Raw genomic sequence first — 25,813 nt, forward strand, 5'->3', positions numbered from 1 at the left:
TTAGCCAGTCTTTGGATTGTTATATATGAGAGCTGCAACTAACAATTATTTTCATTATCAATTAATTTGCCAATTATTTTCATGATTAATTGTTTAGTGTTAACTACAATTGTGAAAAATATATAGCTGATGAGCAGGCCCTTTTTTAGAACAGATCTTGTGATTGGATGAATGGCAGTGTAAAATTAACCATTAAAACTGTGGCACTCTCAGTACTACTGACCCAATTTGTCGATCCAACCCTGGTTGTCACAAGTGGAGTGTAAGAATCTGATGCTTACCAAGTGCAGAATAGTTCAGTACAGTTTGGCTATCATCTGTGATAGTAAACTGAATACCTTTTGGGATTTGGACTGTTGGTTAGATAAAACAAGCAATGTTTCATTGTTTTCTAACACTTTATAGGCCAATTGATTAATAAAGAAAATAATCAACAGATTAATCTAATGGAAATAATCATTAGTTGCAGGTGTATGTATAGGCATATTGCAGTTTTATTTCTTGCTGTTCTTCACCATGATGGCATGTGTGCCAGCTGCAGAAACCCACAGAGTAAACACTGTCTTAACTTCCTCCTCCTCTCAGATGTAATGCTTTATAAATGCTGTAGTACAGGTGCAATTTTAACATCCATCGGCATAAAAATCACATTTCCTTCTGTCAATCAGTGCCGGTGGCCAATAATCAGTACAGAGGCCTCGCACCTGCGCTCTCTGTTTGTCTCCCCCTTTCCTTCACTCCTACACAAATGTGGAAAAATAGCTTGATCCAATTACTCATGCTATGTTCTGTCTCCGGCACTGGCACTGCAAGATCATCACATAACTTCTCATAAGACAAATGAGGAACTTCTGGGCTGACTGTTTTTTTCCCCAGAAATGATCCCTTGAGTGTTCTATTTCTTGCTTTTAGTATTAACATCAAGCAGTGTTTTGAAACCCTTTGACTCACACAATCCTAGGAAGCCCTGCCCTTGGGCTCAGTGTGTTTGGGTGGCATTATCCTTATGATACTGACCTTGCCACCCGAAGTATTACAGAAGTTGTGTATTGTTAGACTAGCCTGTGTTTTCAGCTGGACAATGAAACATGTACTGCTACAGTTAACTAATTATAGATGGAGAGTAGAAAAGGGCATTGCACTTGCATACTACATTATATTCTGCAGTAACAATATTATGTTATATTAACAATGTATTTGTCTGTCTCTGTAGATAACCAAAAATATGTGTGTGTGTGTGTATATATATATATATATATCTATTATTTTTTATTTATTTGGCATTGATCCTTGTGGATAACATTGGCTTGTGTGCGCTATATTATTAATAGTTAAGCAGAAAGGGATGCTGTGGCAGGGCAGTGTGTGTAGAGTCGGGCAGCTCAGACAGATGGATGGATATATTAACTGGAGAGGCGAACATCAGCGTGTCATTTACGACAGCTAAGTGTTCCCAGCAACCCAGTCACTTCTGTAGCGAGATGACAGCCGGAGCCAAGAAATGTCTCCCATTTCCAGGCTTGTCTGTGTGTGTGTCATTCAGTGCCAATGTGTGGCCCTTTTGTTTATGAGGGAGATAAATGGTGGTTTGGCAAGATGCTGGGAGACCAATACTGAAAAATCTGCAGTGTGTGTGGGAGCCATCCCCGCTACATTCACGGCAGCTCAGTGTTATTTTTGTCCATTTCTTTCCAGTCTGGCAATGACCTTAAACAACCTCTCAATCGGCTCTGTTGTTCTTTTGCTGAACTTGTTTTTCACATAGTTCTATCAGACTCCTCTTTTGTGATTGTAAATGGTGGTACTGCCTCTATGCAGAATAGTAGCCTTGTCATTAAAATATTGCCAAAATTGATTATTTTCTTGAGCTGAAACAATTAGACCAGTGAGGTGCGCCTCCCGGGGGGGGGGGGGTCTTATTCAAAGATACTCCCTGAGATTAAAGAGACAGGTGCATGCCAGTTTTCTAAAAACAACAGGAAGTTAGTTATTGTAGTTTGGCCCGATAATTTGGCATGCAGCTCATGGAGGCAGTTAAGGTACTTTAAACCTTTAGCGCAGATTCCCCCAATTTGCTTCAAAAATTTTACTTCTTGTAGTCATAATTCAGTCAAATATGAACACACAGACATGATACACATATTTTTAGATTCAGTGTGACTTATACTTTCCGAGAATATTATCATTATTACCGATGTCCATATAATAAATGAATAAACATCCATAAATCTGCTTAGAAAAAAGACACTCCTTATAACTCCAGGACTTGCCAGGAAATCATCACGTTTTTAACTTTTCTTCAGTATCAAAGTAATCCTGTTGTAGTTGTGTGTACATCTATGGGTATTTTGCAAACATGAACTGCTAATAGCTAACTCAGCATACTTTTAATGGTGCCAATTTGTCAAAAAATGTAAACAAATATAGACTAAAAATCCAGAGCCCAAACCTCCTCATCATCAGTACAAATGGCAGAAAATTCACTTGTTTCAGCTTATCAAATGTGAATCTTTCTGGTTTTCTAAGTCTTCTATGACAGTAAGCTGAATATGTTTGGGTTTCGGGCTGTTAGTAGAACAAAAAAGCAATATTAATATGTCTACTTGGGCTTTGGGAAATTGTGATGGGCATTTGTTTTACTATTTTCTGACATTTTGTGAATCAGTGGATTAATCAAGAAAATAATCTGTAGTTGCACCAGTAATCATAAATTTTTACTCTATTGTTGTCAGCTTTTTCAGTGTTTGTGACATCTTTTGATTGAACTGGTGACACATTTTATTTCCAGTTCTTAAGCAGCTGTAGTCATAATAAAGCTTAATGGAAAAATATTGACCTTGAGAAAACAAAAAACACATCCGCAACATGTTTACTCCTTAATGATAGCTGTTCATTGTTTCCTCTTTGTCAGAGTTTCCAATGAAGAAGCTGTTGTGTCAAATGGAACAAAAGCTAATCCTTTTGTCACCCTCATAGAGCAGCTGACGAACCATACTGGCCACCTCCGGTCAGCCTGCATATCATCTGTGATCATTGGATGCTGAGGCAAAGGAAGATGGAGTTCAGCCCCCAACTCTCCAGTTATTGAAAAATACCTTTTTATATAGAAGATTCAAGGAAGTATCTACTCTACTAATCTACTAATATACTACTCATAATAGATCTTCTGCTTTTGTTTTGATGACATCAAGTGTATTTATAGAAGAGTAGGATTTATTTTTGTAAAAATCTTCCAAGAAATTGTCTTGTCTATGTTTGATTCATTGTCAAGAGCAGACAAGTCAAGGAAGAAGACATTAGTAGTCTGTGTGTGGATATGCCTGTGCATTTATTTTCGTCATTTCCCATTTCACAGAATCAGATTGCCAAGTCAAACTTTGCATATGTGGGGTTTTTTCCCCTGCAAGGCGTCCTTGTGTGTGTGTGTGTGTGTGTGTGTGTGTGTGTGTGTTGGAGCTTGCTTTGAATAATGATTTGTGGTTGTGATTAGAGTTTGCATAGCCTTTTTAGCTTTTCAGTAAAGGTATGGTAAACATCAGCTGTGTTTGGGTGCTTTGTTTGCATGTCTGTCAAGAAAGCTGGTGTGTATTTAATGTAGCATGGGCTTTAATCAGTAGTGCTTAGACTAAAAAAGCAGCTTATTTACATGTGCTTAGGTACTGACCCTTGTGGTCGTGTGTATGGAAGGTACTGAAGGTGTGAGTAAGCTGCCTAATGCTACAGATCCCACACTGCAAAATACAGTAAATCATGTGAGTGTCATTGTTTATTGTAGGGGGGCACTGTGTGACCATCACCATGTGACCCTGTTGCCCCCACCCGGTTTTGTGTGTGTGTATATGTGTGTGAGAGAGAGAGAGAGAGAAATGTTGTAAGGGGGGGTTGGTTGTGAGGGTTGATCAGGGCAAGGGCAACACAAGGGCAGTGTTTGTGCAGGGCACGGGACTGTCCTCGCTGGCACGCACGTACACATACAAACATGCACACACACTTGCCAAAAACAGAGGCTTATTGTGGACACACAGCCAGTTTGGTCCACGCACTACAGTCACACATTGTATCCCACTTTGCTTCTCTTTCTTTCTCTTATCTTTCGCTCTCATTATCTATCACAAATTACTATCTCTGTCTGATTTTCTTCCTCTCGGTCACTTCCTGCCACACTATTTTCATTCTTGTTTCTTGTTTTTATTCATGACCTCACATTCATACTTCACCAGTATGTTAATTCATCAGTCTCTCATTTGCTTCCCTTGTTCGCTTCTTGAAGGCTGTCAATATCTTTCAACCACCCCTTCTTCATGACAGGCTCCTTCTTCAATCATCTTGAATGGTCCTCCCATTCCCTCTTTCATTCTCACCTCTGAGGGAGGTGTGAAAAGTCTGACAGTTGAGTCATGGAGAGATGCATGCTAGCGCTGCTTATATTTGTCTCTGTGTGTAGCCTCCTCACTGTGTCTGTGAAGTGAATCAGGCTCTGTGGAACATCACACTTGCACATCTGATTTAACCTCCACCCCCACCCCCACCCCCACTCTCTCAGCCCTCTCTACACATACACACTGACAGAGATGTAAGCTAATAAAATCTTTAGTCTTTATTATGCAGACTATCTGCATACCAATTAAAATCCTCATCATATCAAATTACTCTTGAATTATCAACACTGTGATTATGACTTCTTAATGCTAATCATTGTACTTGCGCCTTATATTTTGCAATATTTTACTGTAATTTTCTCTAGATGTGAGCTAATTTCTTATTCTTTATAAGAAATTAGGCACGTTACCATGGCCATTAATGCAACAGTATTGTTAACGTCTCATTTAGCCATTCACTCCTCTTTTGCTCCCTCAATTCCTAGCCCTCTCCTCACCTTAACTTGTAAATAACACACACTATGTTTTTGTTGCACCACTATCCCAATATGGTCTCTTGCGACACTGAGGCATCATTATATTCTTCCTTTACTACAGATGTAACTCTTACTGCTCTCTGGCAGTTCAGCATCTGCCAGTTTATCGCCTGCTGACACTTGATTGATGGCTCACGTGTACACATTGTTAGTGCGTGTGTATTAAATAGACAGATGAGTACACATACAGTATGCACATCAACAAAGTACAAGGCATATTCAGCTCAAAGAAAGTTGAAGAAGAGCCTGCACATCAAAAGTCCATTCACTTCTTTATTAAACATCAAACATTATTTCAATAATGGCTTTTCATGAGGTCAGACTTCACAATGTTATTTGATGTTCAAAATTATTTTTATTTAGCATACACTAAGTGATTTAAATTAGGTGGACAAAATAATAGAAGCCCCTGTCCGCATAACGCAGTACAATTCAACAGCACCACAAACTACATCCTCCAACATGATCATACAGTAGAATCAATACTTCTCTAAAACAGTTTCAAAAACTGAGCATTTTAACTTCCATGAAGGTAGGATTTATTGCAGGACTGTTGCATTAGTTTTAGCGAGGTGTACCTAATAAACTGGCAACTGAGTGTATATACCATGATTGAAGATTTTATTCATATAACCCAATGACTCTGTAACATGACTGCTGTTATTACCACACACTTCCGTTCAATGTGGACAATGTGTTTTAGTCAGGTTCAAACTAATGCGGCCTTTATGTGGAACTTGTGAGATCATGTTTTCGACATGGGAAGTTTGGTACATAATATGCTTGGTGTTCAAGTGGTTTCAATCAAGAGAACACAGTTGCTAGGCAACTGGTGTGAAAATGAATGTTGCTTAGTTCTCTTTTCAAAAGCGGTAAATTTTCTGCATTTCAATGCACCGTTGAATGCATATTCTGTTCACACCAGTCAGTGATGTCACAGCAGGTGTTTTCTATCAGCAGTGAGAGGCACAACTCCTGCTGTAACATAATTATGTGGGCTTCCCAGCCACAGAGATCAGCTTTGGGCAGTAGAACATACATCCATCCATCCATCCATCTTCTTCCGCTTATCCGGGGCCGGGTCGCGGGGGCAGCAGTCTAAGCAGGGACTCCCAGACTTCCTTCGCCCCAGACACTTCCTCCAGCTCCTCCGGGGGGATCCCGAGGCGTTCCCAGGCCAGCCGAGAGACATAGTCCCTCCAGCGTGTCCTGGGTCTTCCCCGGGGCCGCCTCCCGGTGGGACATGCCCAGAACACCTCCCGAGGGAGGCGTCCAGGAGGCATCCGGATCAGATGCCCTAGCCACCTCAGCTGGCTCCTCTCGGCGTGGAGGAGCAGCGGCTCTACTCCGAGCTCCCCGTGTGACTGAGCTCCTCACCCTATCTCTAAGGGAGCGCCCAGCCACTCAGCGGAGGAAGCCCATTTCGGCCGCTTGTATCCGCGATCTTGTCCTTTCGGTCACTACCCAAAGCTCATGACCATAGGTGAGGGCAGGAGCGTAGATTGACCGGTAAATCGAGAGCTTTGTCTTTGACTCAGCTCCTTCTTTACCACAACGGTCCGATACAGCGCCCGCATCACTGCAGGCGCTGCACCGATCCGCCTGTCAATCTCACGCTCCATCCGTCCCTCACTCGTGAACAAGACCCCGAGATACTTAAACTCCTCCACTTGGGGCAAGGACTCCCCACCCACGCGAAGAGAGCAAACCACCTTTTTCCGGTCAAGAACCATGGCCTCAGATTTGGAAGAGCTGATTCTCATCCCAGCTGCTTCACACTCGGCTGCAAACCGTCCCAGTGCATGCTGCAGGTCCTGGTTTGAAGAAGCCATCAGAACGACATCATCTGCAAACAGCAGAGATGAGATCCTGTGGTTCCCAAACCGGACACCCTCCGGCCCCTGACTGCGCCTAGAAATTCTGTCCATATAAATTATGAACAGAACCGGTGACAAAGGGCAGCCCTGGCGGAGTCCAACATGCACCGGGAACAGGTCTGACTTACTGCCGGCAATGCGAACACAGCTCCTGCTCCGGTTATACAGGGACCGGACAGCCCTTAGCAAAGGGCCCCGGACCCCATACTCCCAGAGCACTCCCCACAAAGCGCCCGGGGCACACGGTCGAATGCCTTCTCCAGATCCACAAAGCACATGTGGACTGGTTGGGCAAACTCCCATGAACCCTCGAGCACCCGATGGAGAGTATAGAGCTGGTCCAGTGTTCCACGACCGGGACGAAAACCACTCTGCTCCTCCTGAATCCGAGGTTCGACTATCGGACGAATTCTCCTCTCCAGTACCCTGGAATAGACCTTACCGGGAGGCTGAGAAGTGTGATCCCTCTGTGATTGGAACACACCCTCCGGTCCCCTTCTTATACAGAGGGACCACCACCCCGGTCTGCCAGTCCAGAGGCACTGTCCCAGACCGCCACGCGATGTTGCAGAGACGTGTCAGCCAAGACAGTCCCACAACATCCAGAGAGCTTAAGATACTCAGGGACGGATCTCATCCACCCCGAAGCCTTGCCACCAAGGAGCTTGCCAACAACCTCAGTGACTTGGCCAGGGTGATGGATGAGTCCGCCTCCGCTTCCTCTTCGGAAGACGTGACAGCGGGATTGAGGAGATCCTCAAAGTATTCCTTCCACCGTCCGACAACATCCCCAGTCGAGGTCAACAGCTCTCCACCCGCACCGCATACAAGGTGTTGGTGAAGCACTGCTTCCCCCTCCTGAGCCGTCGGACGGTTTGCCAGAATTTCTTTGAGGCCGACCGATAGTCCTCCTCCATGGCCTCTCCGAACCTCTCCCAGTCCTGAGTTTTTGCCTCTGTGACCGCACGGGCTGCAGCACGCTTAGCCTGCCGGTACCTGTCAGCTGCCTCGGGAGTCCCACGAGCCAACAAGGCCCGATAGGACTCCTTCTTCAGCCTGACGGCATCCCTTACTTCCGGCGTCCACCACCGTGTTCGGGATTGCCGCCGCGACAGGCACCAGAAACCTTGCGACCACAGCTACGAGCCGCCGCGATCGACAATGGAGGTGGAAAACATGGTCCACTCGGACTCAATGTCCCCAACCTCCCCGGGATCTGGGAGAAGCTCTCCGGAGGTGTGAGTTGTAGACCCTGCTGACAGAGGGCTCCGCCAGACGCGTTCCCAGCAGACCCTCACGATACGCTTGGGCCTGCCAAGTCTGTCCGGCTTCCTCCCCACCAGCGGATCCAACTCACCACCAGGTGGTGATCGGTTGACAGCTCCGCCCCTCTCTTCACCCGAGTGTCCAAGACACGCGGCGGAGGTCAGATGATACGACCACAAAGTCGATCATCGACCTCCCGCCTAGGGTGTCCTGGTGCCACGATGCACTGATGGACACCCTTGTGCTTGAACATGGTGTTAGTTATGGACAAACTGTAACTAGCACAGAAGTCCAACAACTGAACACCGCTCGGGTTCAGATCAGGGGGCCGTTCCTTCCGATTACCCCTCTCCAGCTGTCACTGTCGTTGCCCACGTGGGCGTTGAAGTCCCCAGTAGAACAACGGAGTCCCGGGTGGTGCACTGTCTAGTACCCCTCCCAGGGACTCCAAGAAGGCCTGGTACTCTGCACTGCTGTTCGGCCCGTAGGCCGCCACAACAGTGAGAGACCTGTCCCCACCCGGAGGCGGAGGGACGCGACCCTCTCGCTCGCTGGGGTAAACTCCAACATGTGACGGCTGAGCTGTGGGGCTATGAGCAGGCCCACACCAGCCCGCCGCCTCTCCCCGCCCGGCAACGCCAGAGAAATGGAGCGTCCAGCCCTCTCGAGGAGACGGGTTCCAGAGCCCAGGCTGTGCGTGGAGGCGAGGCCGACTATATCTAGCCGGTAACGCTCAACCTCCCGCACAAGCTCAGGCTCCTTTCCCCAGCGAAGTGACATTCCATGTCCCTAGAGCCAGTTTCTGTGTCCGGAGATCTGGTCGCGAAGCCCCTGCCTTCGACTGCCGCCCAGATCTCTCTGCACCGCCCCACGGATCCTCCTGCGGGTGGTGGGTCCACGGGAGGACGGCCCCACGCCGCTCCTTCGGGCTGTGCCCGGCCGGGCCCGTGGGGAAAGGCCCGGCCACCAGGCGCTCGCCGTCGGGCACCCACCCCAGGCCTGGCTCCAGGGTGGGGCCCCGGTAGCGCCAATCCGGGCGACGTAACTGGCCTTGATTTTAAATAATCCATAAGGGTCTTCTGAACCGCTCTTGGTCTGACCCGTCACCCTGGACCTGTTTGCCATGGGTGACCCTACCAGGGGCATACAGCCCCAGGCAACATAGCTCCCAGGGTCATTCGGGTACTCAAACCCCTCCACCACGTTAAGGTGGCGGTTCAAGTTTATCATTAAGTTTAGTGGTTTATCACACCTGAGTTCAATTTCTCTAGCCACACCCTTCCCAGGAGTGGCTGGCCAACCAAAATGACCCCAAGAGTGCAGCAACGACTCATCCAAGAGGTCACAAAAGGCCTCACAACAACATCCAAAAAACTGCAGGCCTCACTTGCCTCAGTTAAGGTCAGTGTTTATGACTCCACCATAAGAAAGAGACTAGGCAAAAATGACCTGCATGGCAGAGTTCCAAGACGAAAACCACTGCTGAGCAAAAATAACATTAAGGCTCTTCTCATTGTTGCCAGAAAACACCTTGATGATCCCCAAGACTTGCCAAGGCAATCACTATTTCACACAGGGCCATGTAGGTTTGGATTTTGTTTTCCCTTACTAATAACAACCTTCATTTAAAAACTGCATTTTGTGGTTACTTGTGTTATCTTTGACTAATATTTAAATTTGTTTGATGATCTGAAACATTTAAGTGTGATAAACATGCAAAAAAAATAAGAAATCAGGAAGGGGGCAAACACTTTTGCACACCACTGTATGCACAGGGAAGTTACTATAGTAAACACTATAGAATTTGTTTTGATACAGTAATTGGTCCCACAGATGTCGTATTCGTCCCAGCTGGAATTAGAGGAGTTAGATGACCCCTTGACACTTCCACAAGCAAATTGCATAATGCAAATACTTGCATCAATATGATGAGCAAGATGAGTTTTTGGAGATATGCAGTTGAACAGCAGCAATTATATGAATTGATGGGTTAAATAACAGAATAATTTAAGAGCACATTTGGGGGGGAAACTTGTGGCGTCACACATCGGCCAGTTGCATCATTCTAATTCTGCATATTGGAACAATGAAGCTGTTGTATAAATTAACAAAATCAAACATTCATACATACAAAAATTAGATGATTTTGTCTTGAGTCTCACTATCACAGTTCATTCACGCAAACTGCACACACAGACAAACATTGTGTCTTTTTTACCATTAGTGAGCACTGATGGAGGGATTATGCAGTGCTCTAAGAGCATTCTGCGGTGTGCATGAAAAGGATCTGTTCCCATTGCTCTTTCTCTCCTGATCCCCCTCTGTCTGTCTCACTCCATCCCTACTCCACTCAGTTGATGGCTGCACCAACTGAGTGACCTGTTCCTCCTGATGCAGAAATAGATGACAAGGAGTCCACATTAGACACCCTAATGTCATTCAAACTTGATATAGTCACAATGCAGACTTGTGACACTGACTGTCTGGCAGAGTGACTCATCATGATGTCACGGATAGAGGTACTTTGATGTGTTAATGCACAGTTGTCACAAAAGATTTATGATGATATGTGATCTTCTTTCCTCCCTATGATGTAACAATAGGCAATGGATTGGATATGGTTAGTGTCACAGTGGATTAATGGTCATGTAACAAATGTCACTTTGATCATAGGTGAATTGTAAGCATCTACATTATGATAAAGTAGTAAGTTTGGACTTGCTTAGAACAAAATGGCTCAGCGAAAACATAATGTCATACAGTAATCTATTATTCAGGGTGCATGATAAAATCATGATTGTGATGTCAGTGATGCTGGGTGAAACTTGAGTACATCTTCCCCTCTGCCATCTGCCTAATAACAGTGAGATGGTCGGGCTGGTTAGCTGTATCGAGTCATCCTTCAGCCTGGAATGGAGATTACTGGCATACTAGGGAGATGAGCATAGGCGAGGGCTAGCACCCAGTCAGGAGAACAAAGAACATTCCTGAAGGAAAAATAGTTGAAAATGTAGATAGGAGGGGACACAATAGGCATTAGAGGTTGGAAAGAGCTTCCTGCACCTGTATTCACATTCTGCAAATTTTCACCTTGTGTTGTTTCACAGAAATTTGACTGTATTTTAACATTTCCTGTTTATTAACTGGAAATAGCCAATGTATTACTCTACAGATGTTAGCTGCAGCTAGTTGAAACATTTTAAACGTCAAGATGCCTACATTTCTGCTGCCCAGGGCAAATTTGCGTCTTTTTGTGTCCACTGCCATCCTTGCATTCACTTTACGTGCTGTCCTACCTCCTCTAAAACTTAGTTCAGTCTGAACACAGTAATCAACAATATTTTATCTTCTTATACTCTTTTATCGTCTTATACTATATTTGATAAGATCATGTTGATTAGACTAGAATATAGTAAACAACATTGAAAATAACTCTTCAGGAATAAGAATAACAGCTCAGCCTCTGATTCAGCATCCATCAGCTTTTTATGAATGACTGGTAGGGACTTTTGCTCTTGGTTTGTCACATATTTCCTGTCTAGTGTCATTGCTTCCTGACTGAGAAGCGGGCATGTACCACTGTGTCACTGGAGGTGGTTAGTGCGATAGAGTACTGTTCACTCATACACACACTCCCACACTTCATTCATGTTTCCTCTCAGATACAGTATGTACGAAGACAGTTTGGTCTTTAGTGGCTGTGAGAATATTTTTACAGAGGAATTGTTTTCAAGACACTTCCTCATTTCTAGTTCCGAGCATGATGTATCTCTGTTTCCTGTAGGAAACAGCACTTAGATGATGATTTGATTGGTAACATCAGATGAAACTGATCCCTGTGGAGGAACTAAGGCATTGAAGCAAGAAATAGTTGTAGGATGCAGCAGAGGTCTAAAAATCAAAGCATTAAAAGGTGTGGATTACATAATGAAGGGAATTTAAAAAGTAGAAGCCGCAGCAGAAAAACTTGAAGCAAAAAATGTCAATATGAGAGGTTCAACTTGTAAGTACTTAATGTAAACATACTGCAGTCACTTTGGACAAACATATATTCATACATGAACATGCACAAACATGTCTAGTCACTGACCCACAGTGTGTCAGAGTTAGAATGACTGTTGCACCTGATTGTGTGTTTACTGTCTACAGCCTCCACCAACATCCACTCCTAAATACAGTAAGTGGTAGTACTGCTCAACTGATGACTCACATACACACACACCCTAGCTGACCGCTTATCCGCACGCCACCCAGACAAACACATACTGTTGAGCTTAACAGCTTTTCTGTTAACCTACACACACACACACATGGGCCAACAAACATTAATATTCAGCCAGATTTGAACACAGTAAGTATACAGTATTGTGCACAAAACAACAAGCACTGTTCATCATTCATCTCTACCACTCAGACAGCTTACACCTTAATGAATGGATCGTGTGCTGTTTCTGGGATAAATTTCAGTGTCTGTCTTTGCTTCTTGTGATTTAAAAACCTTTAGTCTACAGACTGTGTGGGTACAGTAGCATCTAGCTTTGATGTGTTACAGCTTCATAAACAATGTGTATCATTCCGTGCCATTGTGGTTTGTGGCTGAAAGTGAAACAAGTACTAACATGCCAAGTAGGTCAATTGATTGTTAATTTCAATGTCATGTAACCATAACAAATGGGCTGCAACTATTGATTGATTTTCAGTATTGATTATTCTGTAGATTTCTTTTTTTCAATTAATTGGTTTATTGTTTAGTTTAGAAAATGTCAGAAAACTATGAAAAATACTCATCAAAACTTCCCAGAGCCCAAAGTGACAACCTTTTTTAAATTGCTGTTTGGTCCAACCAGGAGTCCAAAACCCAAAGATATTCAATTTACAGTTACATAAAACAGAGAAAAGTAATAAATCCTCACAATTTTATAAGAACTTTATTTTTAGCACAGTGTGGACAAAAATGTGTCACAGGGCCCTTAATCATCAGGCATGACCTTTTTACACACACACACACACACACACACACACACACACATGCCATTTATGTTAGCCCTTCTTTTTCAGTCAGTCACACCCAGAGACGCGTGGACACACACTCCATTGTAGAGCGCCTCACAGGCCTCTTACTGTCAGACAGAGAGCGCTTTAGAAAGAGAGTGCTGAGTAACTACAGTGTTTAAATAACCATAAATGCATCTGGGCACGAAAGCCTTCACAACATGTCACTGTCACTGGTTCAGAGGAACTACAAGAAAAGATTTGCTTCGTCTGTATTATCTGAGGTATGATTTTGTGGCTGACTTGGTTGCAGTGTGCTGTAAGTTGGAGGTTATATTGTTCTGTCTTCTCATCTACCTATGGAAGTCACTGGCATTTTCACAAAACCAGAGTTTGTCTCTCAGGTACGCTTCCCTCTGACCTTCCCTCGGATCTTTCCTTTGATTTACCGACACAGCCCTTCCCAGTGCATTTGCAGATATTTGATCAGACATGAAGATTCAAAGAGGTGAACAGATGACCGTTCTCTTTTTCATCTCAGACAGTATTTTGAGTTTGTGAAAGGAAACAAGCAAAGGCACATTTTGAAGAATAATGAATCCTGCATAAATATAATTTAGACACAAAATAACAATTAATGCATTGAATTACAGTTGTTTTTGTAACTGATACATAAATTAAAAAATCTGCCTTGGTTTGCACAGAAAACAGGCAAAGCACATGTAAGCGGAATCATATTTCTGCACCTTCAAACACAAATGGTCATCAAAGTGTGCCTGGGGAGCTGTGGACTGGAGGCTCCAAAGTGATACATAGTTTCCTTCTGCTAATGTTTGCTAACTGAACGGATCCCTTCAGGCTCTTCTGTTTGTTGTCACATGAAACTCTCTCTTTCTCCCTGATCTTGCAAACCCACTTGTTCTCCTCTGATCCACCGGCTGAAACCTGACCTCGTAGCAGACCTCTGGCTGTCTGCCACACATCCTCAATAACCCTGCTTTTTGTGTGTGTGTGTGTGTGTGTGTGAGGAGAGAGAGAGAGAGAACATCACAGCAGGATGAGACACTATTCAAGCTGTCTGGTGTGAAAACGTCATTCTTGAAGCCCATAATTAATGAGACAAGTATATGCATAGACGCCACATGCATGCACTTGTTCATCCATCCCTGATCACTCAGTGTTGTCAATGCATCTGACGGACATGCTGGGTGTCATATTACTTTTCAAGTCTGTAACTATGCACCTTTGTGACGTTACAGGCTCACCATTGTCTGCCCTCTAACTGTTCATTTGAATGGTTTCTTGTGTTGTGTATTATCTTGTTGCCGCTTGGAAGTGTGTCTGTGTCAGTGAGTAAAACGGTTTCTTGTGTATGTAGGAGTTATTTCCTACATAAAGATTCCTGTGTGGCATGATATGTGTGGTTGTGTCTGTTGGGTTTAACTGATTTTGTCCGTCACCCCTTATCACATACAGTAACTGCAAAGTCCCTTTTCAGACAGCAATCTACAGTTTGAACAGCACATAGAAAGACACACAAGATTGTTTCCATTTGCATTTGTGGCTGATAATGTTAAGTGGCTGAGATCGTGGCTCCAAATGCACCACAGATATTGCACCATCCTCAGGCCCGTGGCGAAACAACAGCTCATCTCCTGGTAGCTGGAGCACTTAACTTAGAGGGGAAAGACCATTAGAGGCAATCAGAGCTGTCATTTTTAATGGCCAGAAATGGAGGCCTAGTGGAAGAGTTAATGTACTAGGCCATTTGAGGACTAGGTAATGAGAAAAAGACAGGTGGAAGTGGTGTGATGGTACAGCTGTGGTTGAGGCACAAGTCCAAATGGAAACCAGGCTGTGGCCTGTTTACACCAGCAGGTGGAAAGCCACTTACTGCAGCTCAGTGGTACTCGCTGCAGTTAACATGCATGTGTTTGTGTCCACATGTGTGCATTTGTTTTTTGTCCTTGAATTGCATCTTTACACTGTTGTGCTCAGAATTTTGGGATTTGAGTCTTCTGCGTGTCTCGTTGGAAGACAGAAATAGCCTTTCTCAGCCAGTACTTTTGAACATGTAGAGAGGAACTTTGGCAGGCTAACCCCCTCCTGCCTTACTTGATAATTACCTTAGCAGCAGCCGCTCTATGTTTTTGTGTGTGTCTTAGGGACAGCATGCATGGTGCATATGTTTTTACTTGCAGTTTTATGCATGCATTCTGTCTATAAGTGTGAGTGTTTTTTGTGTGTGTGCTCTGCCGGGGGGACCAGATTGTCAGATAAGGGGAGGGCAGACTGACCTTTTGTCCTGTTTGCTTAGTGGGCATTCCTCTGAGCACTGGCCCTCACCCAACTTAAAGCCACCGGGCCTCCGTCTGAACTCAGCACAGTGCTGCCCCCACAGGGACACAGCAACACTGAATAATATGTGCCTGCCAGCTTGTTGTTAATAAAAAGGATCATAGAAAGAGCCTGCATGTGGGTTAAAAAAACAGCACAATAGTGGTATAAATATATGAATGAAATGTTGAATGATTTAAAGTGTGCTTTTTTTATATTGCTGGATTGTTTGAATGGCATCAGATGCTGAGACAGTCTTTTTAGAGCTTTTTCAGTTTTGACTTTTTTGACTAATTATTGACAAGGTTTCCATTTGTGCTGGAGACATATGTTTGCATAGCCACAATTTTATTTGTGCAAATCTTTCCTTCTTGAAAAGCCTTAAAAAATGTCTGCTTTTCGAGCTTCTTTATTTAAGTTATGTGTCTTTTTTACGCTGAATTAATGTAATCTGTGTTTGACATCTCAGGTCTGTGACTTAACTCCACATACAAAAGTTTATCTTGGTTTAAACCAGGCTCAAATTAGCCTAAACAATTTAGCTTTGAGGAATGGCCTAATGACTTTCCGGAATACCACCCTGAGCTGCAGGAAAGTGTTATAAGTTATGACAACATGGGATTGTAAAGTGTTCACATGAAGACATGTGAAGGATGAATGACTAATTTTGCTTTCTAGTAGTTCTAAAGTTATTTTGTAAGCTTTTTAACCCCACCTATCTTCTCCTCTGTAATTAAGTCTTTAAAGGCTGATTTGTAGTTATCCCACACCTACACCCTTCAATCATCAGTGACCTATTGAGAACAAATATATAAATGGGAAATAAAGCTTTCAATAAACGTCTCCTTTTTACAATACAATACACTCATTAAAACCATGAATCTCAGTCTAAAATGTGTTATTTGTTTCCCCCATCTGTCCCTCCAGGTCCTTATGGTTGAGGTGGTGTGTGGTGCCCCTTGCCATGCCTCCTGCCATGACAGACCTCCTGGACATATGGGCGGCCCACTCACCCCTGGCCGGCCATGCTCTGGACCAGATCACTGTGGACTTTCTGCTGCCCACCGGTATCTACATCCAGATGGACGTTCCACGCGAGGCCACCATTCAGCACATCAAACTGGTGAGTGGCACTGGGTGGGTGACAGCATGGGTTTGGTCTAAAATGGGATTTCTACACATCAGTTGTACTTAAAGCCATATTTTGCTGTTGAAGTGGGGTCATTTCACCTATGATGTTAATAGATTCTAATAAAATCAACTTTCAACACACTTTAAGGAGATAAAATGATTTTTTTTGCTTGTGTGTCCTGACATTGTTATTGTCCTTACATGCCTCTTGGCCTATTGTCCTAATACACAACACAGTCTACAGCCCACACACATATACTTACAAGTACTCACATACAGTCACACATAATGTATCTATTTGTGGCTATGTAAGATTAATAACTGTAATATGATGATTGTTTTAGTACCGTTCATACCCCTAGGTTACAAGCCTACAACTAACCACTACTAACCGAACTACTGATTCGGTCTTCATAACAACAAGCCAACAGCAAGATATAGCTCAGTAGCAAGGCCAACATAAAATGTTACGTTATAAGCCAGTTGTATTAATAGTAATGTCCACTGTGACCTATACGTCCATGGACTGTACACAGCCAAATAAAATACATATATATATTACATACCTGTCTAGCTAGAAAGAGGGCCAATTCAGGATCGGTTTTGAAATCCACAAATCTCTCCATCTGTTGAATGGCTGACCACATGTTTTCGCCTGTGCTCTATCACTGTCCCTTTTCAACTTTTCTTTTCTTTTTTTTGTCTCTTTGCTGATCCTGCCCTAGTATCAGCCATAACCACAAAAATATAACAGCAAAAATAAAATTCTCTAAAGAAAAATCTTCTCCTGCTTCCTTTTTAACTGGCTAACGTACTACTCACTGTGAAACCTTGCCTGGGAAAATGTAAACAGGCTCTTCCAGTCTGCGTGGTGCGTGCCGTAAATCATTACGTCTGATTTCACGGAGAATGAGACAGGCGTTTAGAATACATAAATAGAAATAGCTTTTCTTGCTGATGGTCTCGTTTGCTTATGTAGGTCATATAGAGGCATCAGTATTAAATTGAGACTGTTTATTAACCAGTTAAAAACTCCTTGTAGTTGCTTTAACAATGTGACAAATGCTGATAGCATGGCAATAATTTTCTAAAGCAGGTTTGTTAGGTAATTAATTTCTAAGAACATCAAAGAGTTAAATCCCTTTGGCATGTGGTTTGTGGAGAGATTTGATCAACATAACATAAAATCACAAGTGTTCTGGTAGAAGAAGATATATTGGTTGGGAAGGGCAAATGTGCTGCAGCGCAGCTCTATAACCTCAGACAAACACGCACAACTTAACACCCAACCCTGTGATCATGCTGTGGGGCCACAGGGACATGAATCACGCCAGGATTGGCTGGTGGACATTATTCACATCCTGGGCGGTTCACCCAGAAGCTGTCATGTTGCTATGAGTCATGTTTGTCTCTGATCATGAAACATACACTTTTGTCAATATATTACACCATTATGATATGTTGTTCTTATTAGTTTTAAGGCATCAAAAAACAAATGCTCTTGGGGAAACCAACATTTTACTACTATTTATAGTTCAACTCCATCAAAGCACTGTGATGGTCCTGTATGGGTTAAGAAGATGCTATGACCCTGGCTTTATCAAACCCTTTCAAAAACCACTAGATAATCTCATGTGTACATGACCATTAAGCCAAAAACAAGGATGCTGTTTATTCTGGTTTCACATATTCTAAGTAGGATTTATTTAATTGATTCTAATGGCGACGATAGAAACACTCCTATAGTGTTTAATTAGTCTCAAAACCCACGCACATAAAAACCAGGCGCATCGCAAGATACGAGCGCACAGAATAGTACCTGCAGAGGAAAACCATCCTTGTGAGGGAGCATTTCTGCTCCGTGTGCACAAACGCAGTCCCGCGAGCACGGGCTGTGACGAGCACTCGCTCGCTCTACCCTCCCTACGCTCTCGCAACTGCTCAACATTTGCTCGCTCGGCAAGTTGACTTTTGAGACTTTGGAGGCGGGGATTCAACTGTCTTCTGATTGGCTGGCGGGGGCCTCTTGTCTCGTCTACCTACTGCATTCAAGGATTACAGCTAGTCATGGCTGCGCACAGATCCCGCTGTTGTAGGTGAGTCTGGGTGGTTTTGGCAGAGGCGCCAACTCATGAGGAAGACTCTGTTTATGTAAATATACAGCTTATAGCTTGAGAGCCATATAGTGATTTCCCAGGACGAAAAAGCGAAATATGCTAGCATATGTAGCTAACATTTGCCTTGCTATGCAGTGTGTCCAAGCTTCATAACTTAAACACTTGCAGATGCAGCCACTGCACAGTTTGAAATAAAAAAAACAGTCAGATTGTAGAAATTAGACAATTACTGTAAAATTGATTAGCTGAGAAGCCCCCTCCCCAGCCCAGGTAAATGCATACTGTGAGTCAGGTGGAATTGGTGTTACACATGTCTAAATCTTTCTGTTTAGATGCTCCAGCAGCTTATTGATGTATGATCTGAGCTGTTGAATTAAAATGCCTCTTTTCCCTCACATGTCTCCTGTAGTGATGCTGTTGTCATCCTGCTCCCTGGCTGTGCAGCTGACCCCTTGCAGATCCTCTTATCTCAACTCAGGACATCCTTCAACACTCCTCTGCAACAAACACTCAGCATATACAACTGTCTTTATAAACATGTTTCAGTACAAGTTTGTCCATCATTTAGCCAATGTATTGTAGCAAAGTAGACCCATCCTTTGTCCTTTACAGTGTCTGGCAGACACAGCCTTTGATTTTGTACAGTCTCAAGCCTTTTCTTTCATCCTGTTCTGAGCCTGGTTCAAAAGCAGTTACTGTAACAAGTTAAATTAGAAAAATTTAACAGCATTCAGTTTACGCAAACGTGTGTGTGTGTATATATATATATATATATATATATATATATGACTGATATTCTCACTTTCTTGGTGGCTCGAGTATATTGTCCTGTGCGTTCGCAGAGCAGAAATGCTTCCTCTCAAGGATGGTTTTCCTCTGCAGGTACTGTTCTGTGTGCTTGTATCTCGTGCACGCACCTGGTTTTTATGTGTGTGGGTTTTGATGCTAATTAAACGCCATACACTCCCTGTGGTTTTGTAGTGCAAAAACACTTCAATGAAACCCCAATTCTTTTTCTCCCTTCTAGCTCTTATGGAAGCATGCTCAGTCATTCCCCTTGTTTCCCGCCCTGGGCGAGATGGAGAGCCACATGTTCGAGTGTGTCAACCAGGCAGCCGTGCACGAAGAACTGGAGGACGAAACTCGCAGGCTGTGCGACGTTCGCCCTTTCCTGCCAGTCCTCAAGCTGGTGATGCGTAACTGCGGCCGAGCAGAGCGCCTGCTGGACTCCAAAATCGGCGTGCTCATTGGCAAGGGTAAGACAGCATGTCTTTTAAGACATTCCTCAATTTTAAAGGGGCAGATTATCATGCGAGCTCTCCCTGATTGATTTGTTTACTGTCCCAGTTTGACATTCCCAATAAAGAAAAGCACTTAAGAGTTGGTAAGTGGGACAGTAAATCTTGCCCCGCACACATCAAGCCTTAAGCACCTCCTCCAGTACACTAAGTAGCTCTCCTACTCAGCACATTCACCCCAGCCATCAGACCTGAGGCCCATCTGCAGCTGGCTCCTATCAGTGGCTCTGCTGTCTGATAGAGAAGCGTGAGGATTGACTGGACATGTTCCTGACATGTCTTCCATCACCTGTCACTTTGTATTATCCCTGCTGAAGATTAGGCCTTTTAGAGGAGCAGAGGGGATCGATCAGTACTGTAGAAAAGCCCAGTCCTCTGAGGCGATTAAACATTTGTTGAAACACAGATTCAGTGACATAATATTTATTAATGCACAAGAGGAAAAAATACTTTTAGTCGACAACGATTAATTGATTAATCAAGAAAATAATTGGCAGATTTATGGATAATGAAAATAATCGTTTGTTGCTGCCCCACTAGCTATAGTTGCATAAAATCTAATCAAACAGTGACATACAAATGCATAAAAACACACCATTATAAAGAACCACCTATTTCCTCTTGCTCTTTAACAACTGAAGTCACACACAAACGCACACATTGAGCCTTATGACCGAGATATCCGGGATTATGGAAGTGCTTAGGTCACTGCAGACCTCTTCAGAGGAGGAACGGCAAAGAGGGAGAGGCTCTGAGTCAAATTGAAGGAGCCTCAGACGATATTGATATTCTCCCCACCCAGCTCCACTTTGGTCTGACATGATCTTTTAAAGGCTTTTGTCAGAGTAAAGTGGTGTTTTCAAAAGGAACCCCACAGGCATGTCTGGATAGTCCCCCCACACACACACCTAACCTCGTGCAGTGCACAGTAACAAACTATTACACACTCACACGGCCAACCATGTTTTTTTTTTCCCAGAAATACAGTCACACAAACCAGCTCGCACACTCACACAATGCAGCTAATGTGGTCCAGAGCACTTCTTTGAATGATGAGGGTCATATGAATGTTAAATGGCTTTAAATGTCAACATGTTGTTTTCATTACCAAGAGAGTATTGTGCAGCACTGCTTCGATAAAAACAGAGACAAAAGCTCAACAGGGAGCAGAGAGATAAAGTATGATCAGCCAAACAGCAGTTCATACAGCTGGCATTTGGTACTAGTGTGAATATTTGGAGGTTCTGCTTTAATCCCATGAGAAACTGCTGTTTGTAATCCTTTTTACTCATTCAGTATTTCTAGGTGCATATGCCTGACATCAAGTGTTGCACAGGTGTTTGTGCGTTTTTAATGAATGTTGAAGCCTGTGCATTTAAACATGTTAGCCTAAAATATACAGTTTCCTCCTTGACAGCTCTTTGAACTTCACAAGCTTCATGCTGAGTTCACATTTAATATAACTTAGGGTCTATGAAAAAGCATGCCTATAACTTTTTTTATTCAATATATTTTATTTTGAAATTGACACCATGCATCAATGGCGTAAAAAGTGTTTCAGTGGAACTCAATATAGGTCCAAAAAACCATTTACCAAAACATTTGCTAAGAGTAAATGGTATGAATACACATAAAGCTATTCAAGTGCAAATTATATCATAATTTTAAATAAAACATACAAAATAAGGCGGAATCTACCTAGGCAGAATATAACCTTTGGCGCATAAAGTCCACTGGAGTGGACAGATGTATTTTCAGTCCCAGAACAAAATGTACAAGAAAAATATTATTAAAATCTAGAGGAAAGTATTTCTAACATCTTATTTAGTTGAAAAATATTTGTTTACCTGTCTGGTTTTCTGAGAATAAAAGGATTTAACAGTTATTCCTGAGGAAATGCATGAGGTGCATCTTCTCTTTTGCTATTTTGAATGTATGATGCAATATCTCAATGACAAAGAGATACAAAGATAATAATCAAATGGAATTGTAGACAATGCTTTGGGGTCCACCATGTGGTGGTTGGGATATGGTACTATAACTTAAATGGTTCATTATCAGAGATATTGTTACAAAATATTGCTGTAATCTAATCTGTCCACTTTATTTAAAATCATGAGATATCCTGCTTTATAGTGTATTGCTGTAATGGTGTCTTTTCCATACCACCACTAGGTCTCCATGAATTCGATGCTATAAATGACCAGGAGGTGAAGGACTTTCGCAGTAAGATGTTTCGTATGAGTGAAGAAAGGATGCAGCGAGTCCAGATGATGACATGCACAGAGTGGCTGCAGGCCTGCTTCTCCCCACAGCTGGAGCCCGCAGCAGGGGCGGCCATCACCGATGGGCTCAATGACCGGCTAGCCGACCTGAAAGTCATTATCCACTTTGACCAGTCTCAGGTGAGAGTCTTTGGTCCAGTGCTTGAAATGTTGAAAACGATGGACTGTTGAATAGGTTTTTTGCCTTTAATTCTATCATTAATTTGCCCTTGATTACATTCAAAGTGAAATTGGACAGTGGTGACGGCCTGCACAGGAAATCCCCCTAAACAAAGTTTCATTAAACATTTTATTGAAGCTCAGTCTTCACTGGTGATAATAATCTAACAACGATATTGTCTCTCTCCCTAGTTGTAGCACCCGTACCAGTTGTCAGATTGGATGGAAATCATCATTATTTTGTCAATACAAGAACCCAACCTCATAGACATAAAATGTGATTGGTTATTTTTAACATTACCCCAGAATGGGTACCATGTAGTGTATTGGCAAAGCCATCTAAAATTTACAGGTCAACTGCTTATTACAGACATCCAGGACAATTATTCTACCTAGAAACTTGCCAAAAAAAAGATCCCTATAGGACGGGACGCAGGAGGATTTCTCTTTTCAGTCCTTGATTTTATTAAATTGCAGTGATGTTGGGAAGATCAATTAGAAACATTTTAGTTTAATGGTAGAGAATATAAATAAATATGAAACATGAATAAATATATAATAAGAACTAATGCATTTCACAACAGTTCATTTTAAATTATCTTGTACCTTCTCTTAGGCCTCAGGGGCCTCTGAGGTTATACCTATTTTCCTTACAGTAAATTGTACAAACACAAAAAACTCTTTAAAATGAATTAAAAATAATAGGTCTATATGTTTATTGAAGTAAAGTTTAATTCTACAGTAAGGGGCACTTTGATTGGTTACATTATGCTGGGAGGGATATTTGTGCTTCTTGGTAGAAAGCTAGCAGTTACTAAGATTAAAGGCCAATTCATGTGCTTGTCTATATTTTTTGTGGTCTATCATTTTTCTAATTGAACTATAAAAAAAACCATAACGTGCTGGCTGTACAACAACTCTGCATACATTATGAATTCAGAATAACTGTGTGACTTACTGCACCACTACAGCAGACAAAACCACCTTGTCTGAGTAGCAAAAGTAACCATGTGACAACACTAAGTGGGTCAAAACCATCAGCGAAATTATGCCATCCTCCCGGACACACGAATTAGCATGGCAGCTCAAGGGACACAAGCACTGATTAAAATGATCTCTTTCCCTCTCCTTCTCTGAACTCTCTGACTGTCTCCTTCCATCTGTCTTTGTCTCTCGGTGTCTTTCTCTTTGCTTCTGTTATAGAAATAATGTTATTAAATAATAGAACAGATGGTCAGGTCCCTCCAGACCTGTGTGTATCAGCTTTGATCAACATCAGACACACACATGCACATACACAAAGATAGGCCATCTGTAGCACTGCGCTCAGGTGGACATTGGCAGGAAGTGTTTTGGGAGGTCGGAAACAATAAGCCACATTATAGACAGGAAGTGTGGTGGTGTGGTTTATTGTTCTGAAGTGAATATGTCCAAGCATCGGTGTGAACCTTGCTTTTAGTGATATCATTAGGATTACAGGGTATTAAGTGGTTAACGTTGGTCTTGTTCTCTTAGGCCCTCACTGCATTAACATCAAAATCTTATCTAACCTCAACTCTTAAATAATGTTCAAACAATTGAAAGAAATGTTCTAAAATGCTAAAATACTTTCAGGATGGCTCAGTGCTGTTGGCTTTGTAGTTCCACCATAAGCCATGGCCATTTTTTGTTGTTAATTATTAATGGATGGCATTTTTATTAAACTCCAGGAAATTATAATTCCATCTCAGGTATCAGATCAATGCTGTGCTATAAATAGGATGAAGCAGTTAGCCTCAGTGTGGCACTCAGAACATATTAGACTGGCTGTGGCAATGTGTGGAGGTCTCACATGCATGTTTACGCATTTAGTGCACAGTCTGTTGCTGCATGAGTTCATTCAGCTACGAACACACACATGTCCAAGTGATCATTTGTACATGAACTCAGTGACTGTGTGTGTGTGTGTTGCTTGCACACATGAAAATTCAGAGAGGCTTTAGAGTGTGAGCAGCCTCTCTGTATTTGATTGCACGCTAAGCCCTTTGTTCATGTCCATCAATCTCTTACTCTTTCCTTTTCTCTATTTATCACATCTACACATCTTTGTGTAAACAACTGTGAATGTCTGTATGTAAGAAGTAGTGGAGATCATGTTTCGCTATCTTAACATCCCTCTTCACTGTCTGATATGAACCTGCAGCAAGGCCTTCAGCAGGTCATCAAGAGTTTGTGCATTCTCATGTTTCTTTCCTTTTGTTTTGACATCTTTTAGTTCAGTTTTGACCAAAGAAGTACACACAAAAAATATTTTTTAGGAACAGCAACATCTGCCTGGCTATTATTTCTCAAGGGTTACAGTTTGACCTTCGAGCACTAGTAAACAGTTGAATCAATCTCTCTGTCTCTGCTTTCCTGTCTTGTCTTGCAGGACTCAGCCAGTCTGAAGGTGCCATCGTCCTGCACTCCTGCGGAGCTGATGGAGCTGGCCGTGAGGAAGTGGCTGACCACCCACGGGCCTGAGGAGGAGGCATGGAGGGGTCAGTACGTTCTGAGGGTCAGCCATTGTCTGGAGTTCCTCTGTGGAGACCACCCCCTGATTCAGTACAAGGTCAGTGGCTACACCGTAACTCGGTCAGGAGTCTGTCAGTGACTGATGGACATAAATCCATGACTTAAATGTGTCACCTCTTGTGTCAGTATCATGTCCAGAGATAGTCCTCATAAATAGCGATGAGCTTTTTTTATTGTTGTATTCTAAATATCTACAGCATGGTTAGCACAATTGTTCTATGTCTGAGAAAATCATATAGTGTTACATTAGTGTGACAGTAACAGCCCAAAGCCTGTTTTTATGATTCCAAGAAGAGATGTTGTCAGATCTGACTGGGGAACGTTTAGGTATAAACTAAAATTAATAGGCTTGAACCACGCAGCTGATGGCACAACAGTAATATTTTTGGTAGCGGTGCCAGTGGTGGATTGTGTGTTTACAGTGTGCATGTTTATGTGTAACTTGTTTTTAACTGTTTCAGAAAAGAAACAAAAAACGTCCCTCAGTCAGCTCATGCCAGATGCTGGCCCTTACTTTCTTATTACTATCTCTGAGTGTTGTGTTGTTTTTGTTTTCACTCTCTTATCTCACTGTTTGGTTCACCAATTCTGCCTTTTCTTTGTGGGACAATGTCTTGTCTCATGGCAAGTATAGGGTATAGGGTTGTATAGGTTTTGCAGCTTCAGCAGGTAAATCTGTATGTATGTATGTATGTGAAGTTCAGCAGGCTTAATTTGCTTGGTTACATGTCTTGTTTGTTTTTTGTTTCTTTTACATAAGATTTAAATCAATTATAATACCAAGGTATTTGACATTGGATGGGTTCTTGTCTGTGTGCACCATTAATTTGTTCGTCTGTTGACGAGTTGAGCATCAATTTCACTTGTTATGGCTTGTTTATCT

The 25,813-nt window shown here is 42.7% G+C and overlaps 1 protein-coding gene across 3 annotated transcripts in view; it reads left to right on the forward strand.

Moving 5' to 3' along the window:
- Positions 1-25,813, forward strand: part of pik3cb (phosphatidylinositol-4,5-bisphosphate 3-kinase, catalytic subunit beta) — a 58,018-nt gene that overhangs the window by 14,388 nt on the left and 17,817 nt on the right. For 2 of the 3 annotated variants that reach the window (XM_044201277.1, XM_044201276.1), the window contains 4 exons: positions 16,315-16,510; positions 19,663-19,891; positions 22,109-22,338; positions 24,788-24,967. In XM_044201277.1, the coding sequence (XP_044057212.1) occupies positions 16,352-16,510; positions 19,663-19,891; positions 22,109-22,338; positions 24,788-24,967 (798 nt within the window). In that variant the 5' untranslated portion in view covers positions 16,315-16,351. Of the gene's footprint in view, positions 1-16,314; positions 16,511-19,498; positions 19,518-19,662; positions 19,892-22,108; positions 22,339-24,787; positions 24,968-25,813 lie in introns of those variants that run through there. The other variant, XM_044201278.1, reaches the window with a different exon arrangement.

Source organism: Siniperca chuatsi, linkage group LG7 (genome assembly GCF_020085105.1).
Source record: "Siniperca chuatsi isolate FFG_IHB_CAS linkage group LG7, ASM2008510v1, whole genome shotgun sequence".
Taxonomy (NCBI): domain Eukaryota; kingdom Metazoa; phylum Chordata; class Actinopteri; order Centrarchiformes; family Sinipercidae; genus Siniperca; species Siniperca chuatsi.